This window comes from Takifugu flavidus, chromosome 5 (assembly GCF_003711565.1).
Source record: "Takifugu flavidus isolate HTHZ2018 chromosome 5, ASM371156v2, whole genome shotgun sequence".
Classification (NCBI taxonomy): domain Eukaryota; kingdom Metazoa; phylum Chordata; class Actinopteri; order Tetraodontiformes; family Tetraodontidae; genus Takifugu; species Takifugu flavidus.
Genome location: NC_079524.1, coordinates 3342809 through 3358846, shown reverse-complemented (window position 1 = coordinate 3358846; position 16038 = coordinate 3342809). Strand labels below are relative to the sequence as shown.

The window sequence follows — 16038 nt, the reverse complement described above, 5'->3', positions numbered from 1 at the left end:
TACGACACCTTCACAGAATTCAAATCTAGAATATTTTAAATTATTGCATCTGCATTAATTCTACATTATTCTTTGAAATGATACACCTATAATTTTAACTTCTCAAATTGTCAATATGGGTAAATAAGACAACTGAACAATTTACATACATGTTTATTTAGTATTTTTGTCACTAAAGCTTATTCTCACATTTATGGCTAATTGTTTACTTCAAAAAGACTAAAACAGAGGCATTATCCAAGACCATGGAATTCATACTGTGTAGCAGGAGGTACATTCAGATTGCCTGTTGCAGGCACGTCCTCACGTGCGCATCTGCATGGACACATTTCACGAGTGAACACGTACCACCATTCGACAATGGAAAAAAAAAAATAATAAAAAGAAAATAACACAAATAATTAAGAAATAACAACATGACAACACATTAAAGGGGATCCACACCAAGAAAGTGATTATATTGCAAACAAATCAACTTTAAGATATTCGGGAGTGTTAGTGTTTGTATATAAAAATATAACATACAGAACACTGCTTGCATACCTGAGTTACAACTGGCTTTCCTTCCTCTGTTTGTTTCCATGGCTAACAGAACTTCTGCGGGCTAATGAAGGAAACCAATCAACAGAACGAAGACACAGACACGCTTCACGATGTGCGATGCACACATTGTAACATTCCTAAAACCTTCCTTGGCACTTTGTCTGTCAGGCAGAGACGAACTGTGATTGCAAACTTGACAGGATGAGTTTCAGGAAGCCATCACTGACAAACAGATTTTATATTAATGCCAGAACGTGAAACAACAAAGCCACACATTAACAGAAAGAATAAGGTTGAAGAGTCAGAGCTGTAATTGTCCGTCAAGCAGATAGGTTTTTTTGTTGTTTTTTTTTTACCTCTGATGTATTTTTTTCTGAAAGGGCAAAAAGCAGGAAAAGATTCACAATGTTGTTCCCTTTGAGAACAATTCAAATCCATTTAAACGGTAAACCTGTGGGCGGCATTCACTTATTACCGCTTATTATTTAGAAAGTAAATAGAGCGTTTCCTCCATAAAAATATCTGCACTTTGCAAAAAAGCAGTCTGATTGATCGAATGACCCCAAAACAAAAAATCATCGCAAGTCTACCACTGCCACAGTGCCTTCGGTGATGGAGACGTGTCCCGCATGCTGAGGAGCAGAGAGACGCACATTAGCAAATATGGACGCAGACTGAAAACAATGTGAACTGGAGTTAAATAAGCCCTGCTCTTTTTGTATAAAGCAATAATGTATAAAGATATAACGAGAGCAAGAGCTAAAAATGTAAGAATTTCTTCAACAAAAGCAGCTTCATAATAGTAGCACAGTTCTGTTGTCAGTGGATTAGCAAAAGTAGATAACTTCCAGCCCTGATGTTCCAGTGAAACATCATGTATATTTGCATCTATAAATATGAGCAGAATAAACAGTTTGTCATCACCTTTTCAAGGAAATCACACAGAGACTCATACTGACCGTAAAGAGAGGTGGATCTTTGCTGTGAGGGTGAAAACCTTTCTGTTTACACGTGGATATTTCCTTTGTTCCCCGATCTGTTAACTTGAAGTACCCAATTCTGATAGAACAAGCAAACAACGAACACAGACATAATCACATCTTTGAAACAATTAGAAGAAAATCAACAGCATTTGGTCAAACATGCCACAACGAGACTGTAAATGAGACACCATTCCCGGTGACCTGGACCAACTCACTCGTTGAACTTTGGCGAGCAGACGATAGCGATAGCCTCTGGCAGCATGATCTGGTAGGAGCAGTGTGTGTGTAGGTCAACGCTGGACAGGAAGGCCGTCTGTGTCGGGTGAGTCTGGGAAATTCGAAATACGACGAGTCAGGTTTACACACACACACACACACACACAGATTAGATTAGATTCGATTAGATTCAACTTTATTGTTATTGCACATGTAAAGGTACAGAGCAACAAAATGCAGTTTAGCATCTAACCAGAAGTGCAAAAAGAAGCAGCAAGTGAGGATAATAACTTAATAAATACAGTATGTGCGGTTATTTTTATAGTCGTTTACCAGGTTGTGCTATAAACATATTTTACAGAAGGTGTTTTACATTAAATGCCTTAGACTATAAGTGCAGGAGCTATTTAGCTATTTACATAAGATAGAGAGATGTGCAAATCATAAATTACATGTATACTGATGATAGACAGAAGCATACACACCGTTAAACGTCATCTGCGTGTGAGAGATTTCTATGCTTCATAAAAAAAAAGAAAAACCTTCCTGAAAGCTTTAATTTACTCGAATTGTATTATATCAGGCAATTAATTCTGCAACTTTGTTCATTTTATCATCTTGCAAGTGATCGTTTACAAAATTCTGATGCCTAAAACACATACTTGTAAAATCTTAGTTATTCCAAGCTCTAAGTGTCAGAATTATACTTATTTACATGGAAAAACAATCTTTATGACTCCATATTGCATGATTTAAAAGAAAAAGCTTGGATTTCCCAACTCCATTCTAAACGTATTGACGCAGCAAGAATCTAAGCTATATAGGTACATTTCAGCAAAATTACGATTATTTGCCAGCAATGGTAAGAATATTCCATCTTTACTCACATGTATCCAGCCCAAGGTGATGAGATCATACTGGTCCTGTATGAGGAAGAGTTCTTCCTCATTTTCGGTGTCACAATAATCCGGCCCACCGCACTGCTTCGGTACGATGACGTGCGTCACTGTAAACGCGTTTCTGGTCTGCAACAGAAACAAGTTATTGCATTTGATTTTAAAAAACAACTCAGAGACAATTAGGGGAGACGTGGGGTTGGACGTCAGTCAAAGAAGACATTTTTCAGACAGTCATAGGAGAGAAAAAGGAATTTCTTATAATGTTATTGGAACTGCAATACAAATATTAACTCCATTCTGAACTCTTACCAGTTTGCCACACAAGATGCCGCATGTTTCTACAGCCCGGCTTGTGTTGGCTTCAGCCAACCTCAGAAAGCTTCTGCACAGCTCAGAGGGCACGGACAGCTGCCGAAGGGCATCCACCATTGTATCTGAGGAAAAAAAGGATGAAGGAGTAAACAAAAGCTGAAAGCAAAGTGGGATTCTTGTAATGTTTTGGAACAAGGCATGGTGTTAATAGGTAATAAAGTAGGTCAGGGGGAAAGAAATGAGCTCCCAAGTATAAATACTTTAAAGCAGGAGTAGGGCAGTATTTAAATCCTCTGGAGTCCTGCCCACTGTATCAGAGAAAGATTAACTCACTGTTGTTCCCCGGGCTGAATAAGGAACCGGGCTTGAGTGATCGGTCGAAATTGGGTGGGCCAGCGCTTTGGGGAGGGCGATTGTATTGGTGGTTGGTGGAAAGGTCCCCTGGGCCCTGTGGGGCGCTGGGAGAGACGAGCGAGGGGGGCTGTATGCCTGGGATGAGCGGGGCGTCGGGGGAAGGCGTCGCAGGCTTGGGAAACTCCAGGAGTACTCGCTGGCGTTCCTTCTCCAGCTCCTGACGGCGGATCATCTCCTCAAAGGCACTGAACTGCTCCTGCTCCCGCTGACGCCGCTGCATCTCGGCCACGCGCTCCCGCTCCACATCCAGTGCTCGCTGCCTGGACTGCTCCCGTGCCAACACCTCCTCCTCTGCTTTCTGAGCACGCAGCAAAAGTGATACAAGCAACAAGTTTAAACTACTGAAGGATTGTTTTGAGCAGTGTTGGTGCATTGTGTATTTATGTATATGTCCCATGCTGCTTATGGTATTGACAGTCTACTGTCACGGTGCCTATTTTAGTCCAGCATTCACTAATGTAAACTATTATGTCACTTCCACATTGACACAATGCATTATTCTATATAGTAAGAATAAGGGAATATCAGTATTAGCCTAATTTTATCTACAATACCAAACAGGTGTCATTAATATGTTATATTGTGTAGGTATAAGTAGTTAATACGTTTGTGTGTGGAGTTTACCTTTTTGGAAAGATATTGTGCATACTCTTGATCAAATCTCTTCAAAAGAGCTTTTTTTAGGATCTCCGCTTGAGGAAAGGCAACGTCCTTCAGTTTCTGGAGGAAAGAAAGAAAATTTGAGAAAAACATGCTTTTTCTTGTTTATTTTATGTCACCTGTACATACTTTTAGTGTTTCCTTCTTTTCAGGAATGTTAGCCGTCTTGTAGTCAGGATGCTTTGGAAGTTTTTCTATAAAAAGTCTTTAAACAAATAGAAATTGATTACCTGGTTAATATTTGTGCCCATTTCAGGGAATTACAACCACAATTCTAAAGGTAATGATGTCTTACAGACATACATTATGGATCCGTATGATATATTTGTAATTACGCAGCACTGCCCAGGAAAGAACCCAGCCACATCCTTGCAAACACGTACGTGATGTATTTGTTGTACAGTAAAAAGGCGTGCTCGATGTTGCCCTCCTCCGTGTAGATGCTGGCCATACGGATCATTTCCATGCCAGAACGGAAGTAGCGGCGTGGGGGCACATCATCATTGACATCCACAGAGCTTCCTTTCTTGGTCAGCGCACGGACTCTCTCCTCTGGCGGCATTGTGACGTCATTGTGGTCCGCCATCACAACAGCTCAACCTGGAACGCTGATACATAAAAAATAAATACATTTAAAAAGCTCCTAAAACATTTGCATGCATTATATCCAATAATATATGTGACGCCAAACTAATGGCGTTTGATGTCATTACAACTCAAAAAGAATAGTAACAAGTGAAGTGATAATAGCAGTACTATGGGTTTAGAGTGATGATCTTAAATATCAGCTTTATTCACCAACGGTTATGTTTATCATACATCTGCAGAGAAGCAGAAAAGGGCTGTGTCTCCCAGCCCATTCTGAACACACCTGAATAGCTGTGACTGAGTGTATTTAGAAGAAACAATGGGAATGTCAGTGACACATGGCTTTTTGAATTCAAATATGCTTTACTCATGTGTGGGAAGACAAAAGCATGAGGACTAATGCGTCAGTAGTGCTTTAATCCTTTGTCCAACAGAAAGACAGTATGTCAAAAGTCAAGCTGTGATTAAGACGTGAGGCGGTGTTATAAAGTCACAAAGCAATAATCCTTCACAAATTTCACTTTTACTTCCAAGATTTAGTCCGAAATGCTATATTACCTTTGTCTTAAAATAGACCCATTAAGTTATCTTCCAACTGGTTCGGATTCCTCTATAAATTTAAGATACAAAACCTACATTAATGAAGCAGCAGGCAATTAGTCTGCTGTCTGCTTATTGCAATCTAATGTTGCAGAATACAAAAAACGCTTTGCACCCTAATTTCCCTTAATATTTCTCCAATTGTGACCCAACGAAGGTCCATTAGCTAAAGACATAATACAACAATTTAGGCCTTACGGGAAGCGGGGGATGGCATGCTTTGAATTTTGCCTCATTCAAAAATAGAATCATTCAGAATGTTGGCTTATAGCCGGTGTGGTGAAAAGAGCGTATTATACCCTTCACATCCTTTAGATATTTGTCTGGGAAGTGATCGATGATGGCAACCACTTCGCGTTAGCCGCGCTAACTTAGCCAAGCCCGGGGACTCCACGGAACGATTTAGAAATGATCAAACTGCACACAATGGTCATCAATATGTATCTTCTTTCTTACCGTATCGACCACAAAACTGAAGTTCGCAGAGGCCTACATACAGGTAGACAAAATAGTGCTCAATTAGAGTCCTAAAACCAGATTGGTTGAGCAGGCTGCACCTACAACGTCTAGTTACTTCCGCAATCACAGAAACTTATGCCTGACATCGCGGTACTACAAACCTGGACACATTTGTTTGCCTTTTGAGTAAGTATAATGTAGCGTTTAAGTTGTATACGTTTTAATTTACCTATTTTTGCCTTCTACTCAAGGTGTAAGTCTTTTATCTGACTACGTTATTGACGTTATGACAGCTGGACTTCAGTTGGAATAAGACTCACTCCCGATCGTTCGGTGTGGCTCGTTGGTCTAGGGGTATGATTCTCGCTTTGGGTGCGAGAGGTCCCGGGTTCAAATCCCGGACGAGCCCTACTTTTACAATTCAACTGTAACCCGTAATCCACAACGAAATACAATTTTCTTTAGTTGATAAATAATAACTTAATTCATCGTAAAAAAAATAATGTAATCAGCATAATATGTATTTATTGGTTTATTCCGTTGGTGAAAGAGAAATAGTCCAGCTCTGGCAGTACCGGCTGTGTACCGCATGAGGGAGACACTGATATTTTGAAACGAGCAAACCGGCAACGTCACTGAACCTGATCTTACACATCCTCCACGCTGGTCTGAATGGAGAAAAAGGACGTAAAGGGTGAAAAAAAGTCATCTCCATTTGTGAATGACTCCACGCAACGCTGTCGCGGCCATCCGACTGCTCGTTTCTGACACTCACCCCTCTCATAGCCGTCGTTGGGAACACGACATAAATCCCACGTTTGCTCCCAACATCATCATCCGGTAAGCTAAGTGTCAAAGCTAACGTTCCAGGCTTTAGATAGCGTAGCCACGGCAACACAATCGTCTACTTCAACAAGAATTCAGGCGCAATTGTTTCTCTTATTAGGCGAAAAAAAACCCTTAATAATCCATTTTAACTTAACGCAGGCGAATGAAGCAAAGAAAACGCTGAGGAAGCTACTTTGCTAAATTAATCTTAAGTTTGACAGCGTAAGTGTTCTTTAGGTGGAAGGAGATGTGACATAAATAAACACGAACATGAAACTACTTTGCCCAGTATTGCATCATGTTGCTCTTTTAGCATCTTCTGAAAGGACATTATCATACACCTTGCTTTTAATTCAGTATTCAACCAACCGTGTAAGTCCTCCACACAGGGACAGGATTTCTTTTGTGTGTGTGTGTGTGTGTGTGTGTGTGTGTGTGTGTGTGGTGGATCACCTGCTGACCTGACCTCTAAGCTCGCCTCGGGGTACAGGAAAGAGGTGGTGACCAGTCCTCATTTAATGGTGAGGAGTTCTTGTCTGGATCAGTGGAGCACTTCGGTCCTGTCTGTGGTAAAATAGCAGCATTGTGGCCAGATAATGACAGACGTGGTTAATGAGTTCAGCCCCAGGATCGTTACAAGCTATAATTAAGATGTCTGAGGAAGGGTGATGAGCCAGACCTCGGGTTATTATAAAGTCAGCCAGGCTGAGCAGGTAGGTGTCCATAACTGAGACAACAACCTCTGAAGTGCCTGAACTTTGTGTCGCTACACAACGGTACTGTACAAGTCCTTTTATTACATCGTCTTCTTAATGCTTTTGATTTTTCAAGGATGGCACTTAAGGCACATTTTTCTCATATTCACTTTGTTATATTAAGGAATATATGCAGTGTATATTTACTAAATGTGTTTGCTGGCATTTGCAAATATGGGACGCACAAATGGATAAATGTTATATATATTCAATGTTAGAAGCACTTGTACAGTCGAAGCACTTGTTAATATAGCCCTTGGTTTTGAAATAGTTTTCTCTTTATCAGTTTTCAGGTGTACCTACATTTTATAACCTTCATTTGAGTAGATTTATTCTTAATTCAGTGGCTGTTTTTTCTGGTCATGTGCTTTTTTTGTGTACTTTTCACTGTTTGTCTGTAAACAGTCAATAGGAGATATTTTCCTCTTAGTCAGCTGTCAGGAAAGATGATGGCAAGGGAAATTTCTCAGGTAGCTGTGGGGAGGAGGGAGGAGTTGTCTGGGGGGGCTGATTGGACACCTGAGGGGTGACAGTATCATATTTTTTTAATATTTAATTATTATTTTTGGGACAAATTATGTAGTATTTTTGGTGGGGGGTGGAGTGTGAGTGAAGCTGATTCTTTTGCATCTTCCTCCTCTTCAGTTTGTTAATAATGCTGTGTCTGAAGCCTTATCATCTCTGGTAAAGATAGCTTGTCTCTCTCCAAAATGCCATTGTCATTATAGCTACAGCTAGGCCTTGGACTCTTAAAGCAGACACTCCGAATGACCTAGTGATGATTATTCTGGCATTTGAAAGCAGGTTTTTCTTTAGAGATGATGCCAAAGACCTGTGAGCTGGAAAAGCTCATGCATTTAAAGTGTTTATTCAACATTATGTGCCATGAAGTGCTTACCAGGGTGAATGAATACTGATGGGTTTTATTTCTACACTGTAATAACAATTATTTAAATCTTAGGTAAGGACAAAATCTTTTCAGATGGCAAATTTTGTGTTAATTTTGAGCACTTTCTAATCAAACACTCAATGAGATATAGTTTGCTGTTCCCTCTCGTCTTTGACAGCTTTGGGCCTCACATCAACATAATCTAACCAATCCATCCAACCACTCGACAGGAGCGCGGCCCATATTGTTGGCCAAGGGTGTGCGTTTCCACTCACTGTTATTTTTGTACTTCATATATAAACTGCGACTCTACACTTGGCTTCTTGTAACGTCCATGAAGGTCTTTTCCAGTGCTGAGCCACAACTTCATATTACCCTTCTTTCCTCTGCAGTCCAGGGCCCCCCTGACGAGCTGGCTCCTCTCTGCTTGGTTTTCAACCTCCTCCTGACACATGCAATAGGAGCCGCTACAGGGAAAAGGGTAAGTTTTTTTTTTTATCATCTTGTTTGTGCACATGTGACCTTGCTGTACTGAAATGAATCTTGCTCTGTGTGGAGGAAGAGATTGTTGATGGTAGACCTTGTTCTGCTTGTGTTATGTTTGCTTAAAACCTTGGCGCGGTGGGGGGTTTAGTGCACGTGAATAACTCTTCTCTCACACTAACTGGATTTTTGTTGCGTGCAAGTGCTTCTTTTAGACACTGTATCTGTTTTGATAGCAAATATTTAATTTGAGACTGGTAAATACAGTGTTGCCACTGTCTGTTTGTATTAAACAAAGATCTGTAATTATTCAGGATGGTCCATAAATATTGGGAGTATCGGTATCCTCCTTCTCCTCTTTGGCTCTATACACCCCCACAAAGGATTAAAATGAAACAAACAAGATGTGCTTCAATTGCAGACTTTCTGCTATAATTTTAAGGTTATTTACATTCAAATCAGGTGTAGGAATTACAACCGTTTAAACATGTGCCTCCCACTTTCTGAGGGACCAAAGTAATGGGACAAAGAAAAGAATCATAAATTGAACTTGTTTTTCTTGCTATTTGGTACCAAATCCTTTGCAGCTAACTACAACCTGAAGTTTGGAATGTATGAATTCATCCACTCATTTCAACAATTCATCCATTTTTGTCAGCAGTCACACACAATAATAATATGTTAATCTGGTCTTCCTGTTTTAAAGGTTCACGGATGTTTTCTCTCTTGTGGTGCGCTCTCTGTATTTTCTGTGGTGAAGTCTTCTCTTGATTGGTGACTCTGACGCACATGTCCCTATCTCCTGGAGAGTGTTCTTGGTCTGGCCAACTGTTGCTGAGGCGGTTTTCTTCATGAATACTTCTGTCATCCAGCATTCCTTTTTAAAGAATGCTCTAAACAGTTGATTTGGCCACGTGTAATCTTTCTTTTTTTGCCTTCCGCCCGACGATGGCTTGCTTTATTGATGGTAACAGCTCTTTGCATCTCATCCTGACCATTGTCAGCAACAGATTCCAAGTGCAAATGTCAGCCCTGGAATCAGCTCCAGACCTTTTGTCTGTTTAATCGATGATGAAATAATGAGGGATTAAAATATGTCCATAAAATAGCTTTCGAGGTGATTGTCCCATTCTTTTTGAGCCCTTAACAAGTGGGAATTCTAATTCTTACACTTAGACATTCTTAATTCTTCACATTTGGATGTAAATGTCCTCAAATTAAAGCAGCGAGTCTGCAGTTAAAACACATCTCGTCAGTTAATGTTAAATCCATTGTGGTGGTGTGTAGAGCCAAATAGATGAGAATTCTATCGATGTCCCAGTATTTATGGAGCTGATTGTATGTGTTTTGGTATTTTTTCCCTGTGTGGTTGATGCTTACGGCATCACCCAGGCCTACATGTGTTCCAAATGTCAGGTCATGCCAACTTTGGGTTTACAAAGTGCACAATACAGACCTTCTGCAGTGCACATCTGAAAATGGATTTAAATAAACTAACAAGAGAGATATCAGTTTTAAGTCGTCTTCTTTATGTCATCTTGCTACAGATTTGCATCTCCCTGTCTCTGAAGAAACATGCCTCTCATGTCCTCTCATGGCTGGGCCATTAATGCATTCAGGCTTATCCAGATGGTCATCGTCCTCTGCCCTTTGAGCCAAGTCACAGGGCAGGAAGAAAGCGAGACACAGTCGGCGGCTCAGGTGCTCCAGGACCTGCTCATCCGTCATGGAGACAATAGCACTATTACAGTGCCACAGTTGCGTGCTCTGCTGGAGCTCCTCAGCCAGGGTCAGAAAAAAGGGGATGGTGATGGCAGCACCACACAAAGTCCTGCAACTACTTCTACAAGAGCTAACATTTCCAGGGTGAGACTTCTGAAAAAACTTCATATTTACCCATCAAGACCCCTAAGGGACCCAAGTTATATGGAATACCAATTACACTGCAAATGAAGACCCATATTTATGTAACATTGATGAGTCCAGATTGAAGTTTTTCACATCATGTCAAGTGTGCTTGACTAAGGAAGTTTTAAGCACCCCATCCCAGTTTCCTGACTAATATGGTTGTTTTGTGAAATGCAAATTCTTTGACCAACTGACCTTCAGGTTTGGTCTCTTTTCCAGTGTTTGCCAGCAGACAAGCTGGCGATTTACAGCATCAGCGAACAGTCGCACTTGGATGGACAGGGCTTTCTGGAGTTGTGCCCCACCATGCTGCAGCAGTTAGAGGCAGGAAGCTGCAGGGTGCCAAGGAAAGAGGAGCTGAGTGGCGACGCCTCCCCCAGGCCCACCGATTCAGAAGGTAATCTACGACTTCTTACAAATGTAAACTGTAAATTAATGACTCTTTGTGGTACTAATAAAGATTCTGTCTGAATGACGCCCTAAAATTCAGTGATTTAATATTTACCAGTGAGAAGCTCATCTCAAGGATGAATACATCCTGATGCTGAACACATTACGCAAACATTGTAACCACTGCTTCTCCCAACAAAAGGCTTTTTAACCTCTTAGTACCTTTAAATGCTGATTTGTATCGTTTGGGCATGTTAGAATAAAGTAATATTCATGTTTTTTGGTTTTAGATTAGATCAGAAAGTGTCAGATCACTCTGAAATGGAGTTGGATTTGATCATTTACCTAGTATATTTTAAATTGACAGCGGTCACATGTCATCTGTTGCTCTTAGACGAATTGTTTGAAAATATTTCCTTTATGAAGCACCTCTTTGTCATGCTGTTATCCACCGCTGCCCTGCAGCTCATCCTAAGGGCTTGTCATCCATTCATACATCTTTATACCTAAACTCTGTGGCATTTATCAGGGGCAGAAGTAAATCTGACTTAAGAGAACCTATTGTCAGCAGAGCTACTTTTGTCACAGTTCGACCTTTTAAAGTTCATTTTCCGCCTTTGTATCAACGCAAATTTACCGTGTGTTTCCTCAAGATATGGAAGTTGTGCAGGTACACCTGAGTAGACCAGGACAAAGCCCCCTATGTTTGAATGCATCTGGCCGTGAGGTTTCAGTAAACTGTCATTGTGGCTTAATCGCCTCCTCTTTTAGCAACACAAATGCGTGACGTTTGAGAACTGCTATAAAGGACACGCTATCTTTGAATGCAAATAAAAGGCAGTAGTATTTGTCTGTCTTTCAGTAGACAAATGAGTCTTTTGTTCCTGGAGAGACTTGTTCAATCCACTGGTCGGTATTCTTTTAGGCTTTAAAAAAAAAGAACCCCAGTGATTATTCCAATATCTAGATAATCGAATAATTCTCAATGCATCACTCCCTCCCTCCTTTCTCACCTCCTCCCCTCTTTCCTCTGCCTTCCCTCTGCTCATCAGTTTGGGGCTACGGGATCCTGTGTGTGACGCTGATCTCCTTGTGTTCCCTGGCCGGGGCCAGCGTGGTGCCGTTCATGAAGAAGACCTTTTACAAACGGCTGCTGCTCTTCTTCATAGCCCTGGCCATTGGCACCCTGTACTCCAACGCCCTGTTTCAGCTCATTCCTGAGGTAACATCCTAGACTCCTTCACAATGAAAGGAGAAATACTTAATATCTCTTTTTAAAAGAAAATGGGGGTAAAACAGATTGATGAAGGCACTGCCTAGTAATAGTAATTTCAATAGTAATTTCACATCTTCCTATTTGTTGTTATGTGGCGTCTCCTCTGTCCTTCTTGACAGGCCTTTGGTTTTGACCCAATGGATAACTTCTATGTCTCCAAGTCTGCAGTGGTATTCGGAGGTTTTTACCTCTTCTTCTTTACTGAAAAAGTCCTCAAAGTCCTACTCAAACAGAAACACGGAGTAAGCTCTTATCGATTATTCCACTTGTTATATAATTTACCTGTACAATACAGATGATGATTATGATATGATAATCCTACTCTTTTGTGAATCATGACAGTTCTATTTAAAGATGTCTGGGCGGTTTCCTTTACAATGAATAACTGATTTAACTTTTTTGCCCTCAGGGCCACAGTCATGGTCAGTATCCCAGTGAAGACTGTTACTCCACCCCACACCATGATGTGGAGGGAGAGGAAACGGAGAAGCTGCCGCAAAATGGAGAAGCCAGCAATCTGGCTTTGGGCAAGGTGGATGCAGGCGAGGGTGAGCTGATGCTCAGTCCTGCACAGACGCCTCAGGTAAAGATTCTATGCTGTCTGCTCATTACTATCGGTTACTATCTCTTGTTTGAGATGGGCTATTGCATTAGCTTGGTATTAAACTGTTTGTGTCTTTGACTCTGGTCTTGCCAGGACTCCCAGCGACCAGATGGTGCAAGGAGATCGAGCACCAGGACCGGTGGCTGCTACTGGATAAAAGGGACATCCTACAGTGATATAGGCACGCTGGCCTGGATGATCACATTGAGCGATGGCCTGCACAACTTCATCGATGGCTTGGCCATTGGTGCTTCCTTCACTGCCTCCGTTTTTCAAGGCGTCAGCACCTCCGTAGCCATCCTGTGTGAGGAGTTCCCTCACGAATTGGGTGAGTCGTGATGGGATTTGGTAGCTGTGAATTCTGCCTGCCAACTGTTGCAACAACAAATCTGGCCTAAATCCATGTTTTGGTTATTGAAATCTTTTTGTCCTATTGCTAATGCAAAATATGTTAGGACCTGGATAACAGCTAATGCATAACTCCAGGATTTTTATGAATCCCTCCTTTTCTGTTACCAGGAGACTTTGTTATCCTGCTGAATGCTGGCATGAGCATACAGCAGGCGCTGTTCTTTAACTTCCTGTCAGCCTGCTGCTGTTATCTGGGTATGGGCTTTGGCATCCTGGCTGGGAACAGCTTCTCACCTAACTGGATCTTTGCACTGGCGGGGGGAATGTTCCTCTACATTGCTTTGGCAGACATGGTCAGTATGTGCAGAGGACAGTGAAGTGCACACACCATATATTGTAAGGCTGCGTGTGTTGCACTGATGGAAACATAATGACTCACAATTACAATAATGACGTTGAAAGTCTAAAATTTCCCCCCATTTTTGTGCTTCTCAGTTTCCAGAAATGAATGAGGTGAGTCGTGAAGAAGAGAATGCAGGCGGCAGACGCTTCCTACTCACCTTTGCCATCCAGAATGCTGGCCTTCTGACAGGCTTTTCCATCATGCTCCTCCTCACCATCTTCTCTGGCCAGATCCAGCTGGGCTAAGTAAAGGATCGCTTAGAATCCACCAAATGGTGCGATGTGAAATTCAGCTGATTTGTGCTGGTGTGATCAGAGGAACTCTTTAATCTTTCTTCCATCCTGATTTTGAGGAGTCTTGACTTCCGTGCGGCCGGGTCGCACGCTCCTGTGTGGGAAAAAAATACTCAAGTAGCTGCTGATGCACAGTTCCCTTATGCAGTAGATTCCAGGCAGTGTTGGTGGCAGCCTTCTTCTGTTAGTGTTTGAGGAACATTTGCCTATTAGCTGCTCCCTCAAAGAGTTCAGAAAACATGAGCCACCAGTGTGCAATACTCTTTTTCTACTACTGCTCAGTAACTTGGGTCTTCATGTTATCGTTTCCTCCTGCATCATTCCCTCTGTGAAGGTGATTTAACCTTTGATGAATTCCATCTAAAACAGCTAGAATCTCCTGGGCAGCCCTTGTTCATGAAGTGAGAGTCATGGTCAGGCTTCCACACTCTTGCTTCCCCCTCTGACATTTCAGTGCAAGTAGAAATTAAACTGGAATCTTGGTTAAGAAACTGACCTCCAATTTTACTTTTCAGAAATGTTTCACACAGGACTCAAGAGATGTTCATGTTTCGAGACCAAATCGGGCTGAAAATTATGAAGGGCTACAAAGAGATGCATTTATTTTTGGTTCTTATTGTCATCTTTAACATTCAATTTTAATTTCTGTTCTTTCTTTTTTTCCTCAAAAAGCAAAAGATAAAATCGTTGGCTTCATGCAGACTAGATGTGATGACATCTGTGGGATCTTCTTATTCAGACACATGTCTGTCCACTTCATTTATATAGCAGTTAATGATCTTTTCTATTTACTCACTCAATCGGTATTCAATCCAAAGGTTGTTTTTTGTTTGTTTGTTTTTTAATTGAAATGATCTCTTCTTTTAGTGCCACATGTTGGTTGAACGCAGTAATGTCAACTCAGCCGTGTAAACACGCACACTTTAGTTACCGTTGTAGATTACTACTGTTCGTGATCAATGATGTAGCTGAAAAATCAGGAAAAGATTTGACGGATGAATCATAAATTAAAGGGTTTTGTTAAGTGTTATAATACCCCTGCCTGTAATATCACATTTATGAAAATGTGGCTTTTTAATCTGAATGTAAACAGTAGATTTATGCTATAGCGGTTTCTATTTAGATAGATTTTGTCAAGACAGGAACGGTTTAGATTTTAACATCTTATGCTGTATATGTTGACCTGTGTTTACAGACTTCTTGCTGCAGTGTTGAGATTTTTGTTTATGTGACGTTTTAAATAAATCACATGTGAAGTGATATGTTACCAGATATTACATATAGATTATAGCTATAACTTATTTGTCATGAATGCTACAAACTGGAAGTTTTGATGGGCTGTCCTATTCTATATGTTCTTGATTTATGGTGTTAAAAACACCTGTCTCTTGTTCGTCAATAGACAAAACAAGCCATAAGCATAAGCACCAAACCTATTTTGCTTCATTAAATGTCTGGTTATTTATTATTTCTGGCATACGTTATTTATTTACTTCTTCAGTTTAAAAAAAGAAATCCATTCACATTTTTTTTTTAAAAAAACGTCTTTGCTGTTTGTCTGAGTTTTAATTTAATTTTTTTTTTTTTTTAATTGAAGGCTGCTGAAATACCTGATGAAATGTTTGCATTTTGGTATATGTGACAGTAAATTTAGTTCTGATACTGTATATAGAGCATTACCAGACAACCTGAAAATTCAAATGTACTAGAAAATGACTTTATGGGGATTTGAGTATGTCATTGATATGCTTTCGTGAAAATTGTTTCATATACTTAAAAAAAAAGTTCCTTGATGTATTTTTGGATCTTTGTTCATTTCCTCTCCATCATGGACTCTTTCTTTTTATAAACACTATTTTCCAAGAACAGTTTGTCAGACACCTTTGTTTCTTTATACACTTTAAAACAAGTTAAATATGGACAGGTAATGAGCAACTGCAGAATATTCCAAATGACAGAAAAACAATATGAAAAATGTCTCATGTTTAATCCTCTTTCACCGTATTACTCCTGCATCAAAGCCATGTGATTTAGATGAATATACTTTAGCACAGCAGGTGGACTCGGATCAAAAGAAAAATGTAATTGGATATAAATGGATTAAAAGATTCTTTGAAGTTTGCATGCCCGACTGCACCTACGTGGAATTGTTATAATACAACTTTCAGGAACCCTGTTACACAA

The 16038-nt window shown here is 40.5% G+C and overlaps 2 protein-coding genes and 1 non-coding gene across 11 annotated transcripts; 2 read left to right on the top strand and 1 right to left on the bottom strand.

Annotated features, from left to right (window-relative positions):
* Positions 1–137: 137 nt before the first annotated feature.
* Positions 138–6032, bottom strand: LOC130525384 (STAM-binding protein-like A). Of its 4 annotated transcripts, XM_057032120.1 has the most exons (11): positions 5672–5806; positions 5174–5225; positions 4411–4635; positions 4157–4232; positions 3992–4087; positions 3287–3665; positions 2951–3075; positions 2630–2767; positions 1742–1854; positions 1503–1602; positions 138–1175 (listed from the first exon to the last, which is right to left on the bottom strand). In XM_057032120.1, the coding sequence occupies exons 3-11, from the start codon at positions 4611–4613 to the stop codon at positions 1119–1121; spliced, it is 1287 nt and encodes a 428-aa protein (XP_056888100.1). In that variant the 5' UTR covers positions 4614–4635; positions 5174–5225; positions 5672–5806; the 3' UTR covers positions 138–1118. The 4 variants fall into 4 exon arrangements, with proteins under 4 accessions (XP_056888100.1, XP_056888099.1, XP_056888098.1 ...); XM_057032119.1 differs by lacking the exons at positions 5174–5225; positions 5672–5806 and adding an exon at positions 5904–6032; XM_057032118.1 differs by lacking the exon at positions 5174–5225 and having other exon boundaries at positions 5672–5949.
* On the top strand, positions 5773–15720 carry slc39a14 (solute carrier family 39 member 14). Of its 6 annotated transcripts, XM_057032113.1 has the most exons (11): positions 6295–6514; positions 8539–8627; positions 10177–10495; positions 10757–10934; positions 11980–12149; positions 12323–12445; positions 12613–12786; positions 12901–13135; positions 13327–13511; positions 13654–13835; positions 14370–15720. In XM_057032113.1, exons 3-10 carry the CDS (start codon positions 10205–10207, stop codon positions 13804–13806), a joined length of 1509 nt encoding a protein of 502 aa, XP_056888093.1. In that variant the 5' UTR covers positions 6295–6514; positions 8539–8627; positions 10177–10204; the 3' UTR covers positions 13807–13835; positions 14370–15720. The 6 variants fall into 6 exon arrangements, with proteins under 6 accessions (XP_056888089.1, XP_056888093.1, XP_056888088.1 ...); XM_057032109.1 differs by lacking the exon at positions 6295–6514 and adding an exon at positions 5773–5860 and having other exon boundaries at positions 13654–15720; XM_057032108.1 differs by having other exon boundaries at positions 13654–15720.
* Positions 6012–6083, top strand: trnap-ugg (transfer RNA proline (anticodon UGG)). Its single transcript has one exon. It is a non-coding gene; the product is annotated as a tRNA-Pro (tRNA).
* Positions 15721–16038: the final 318 nt, after the last annotated feature.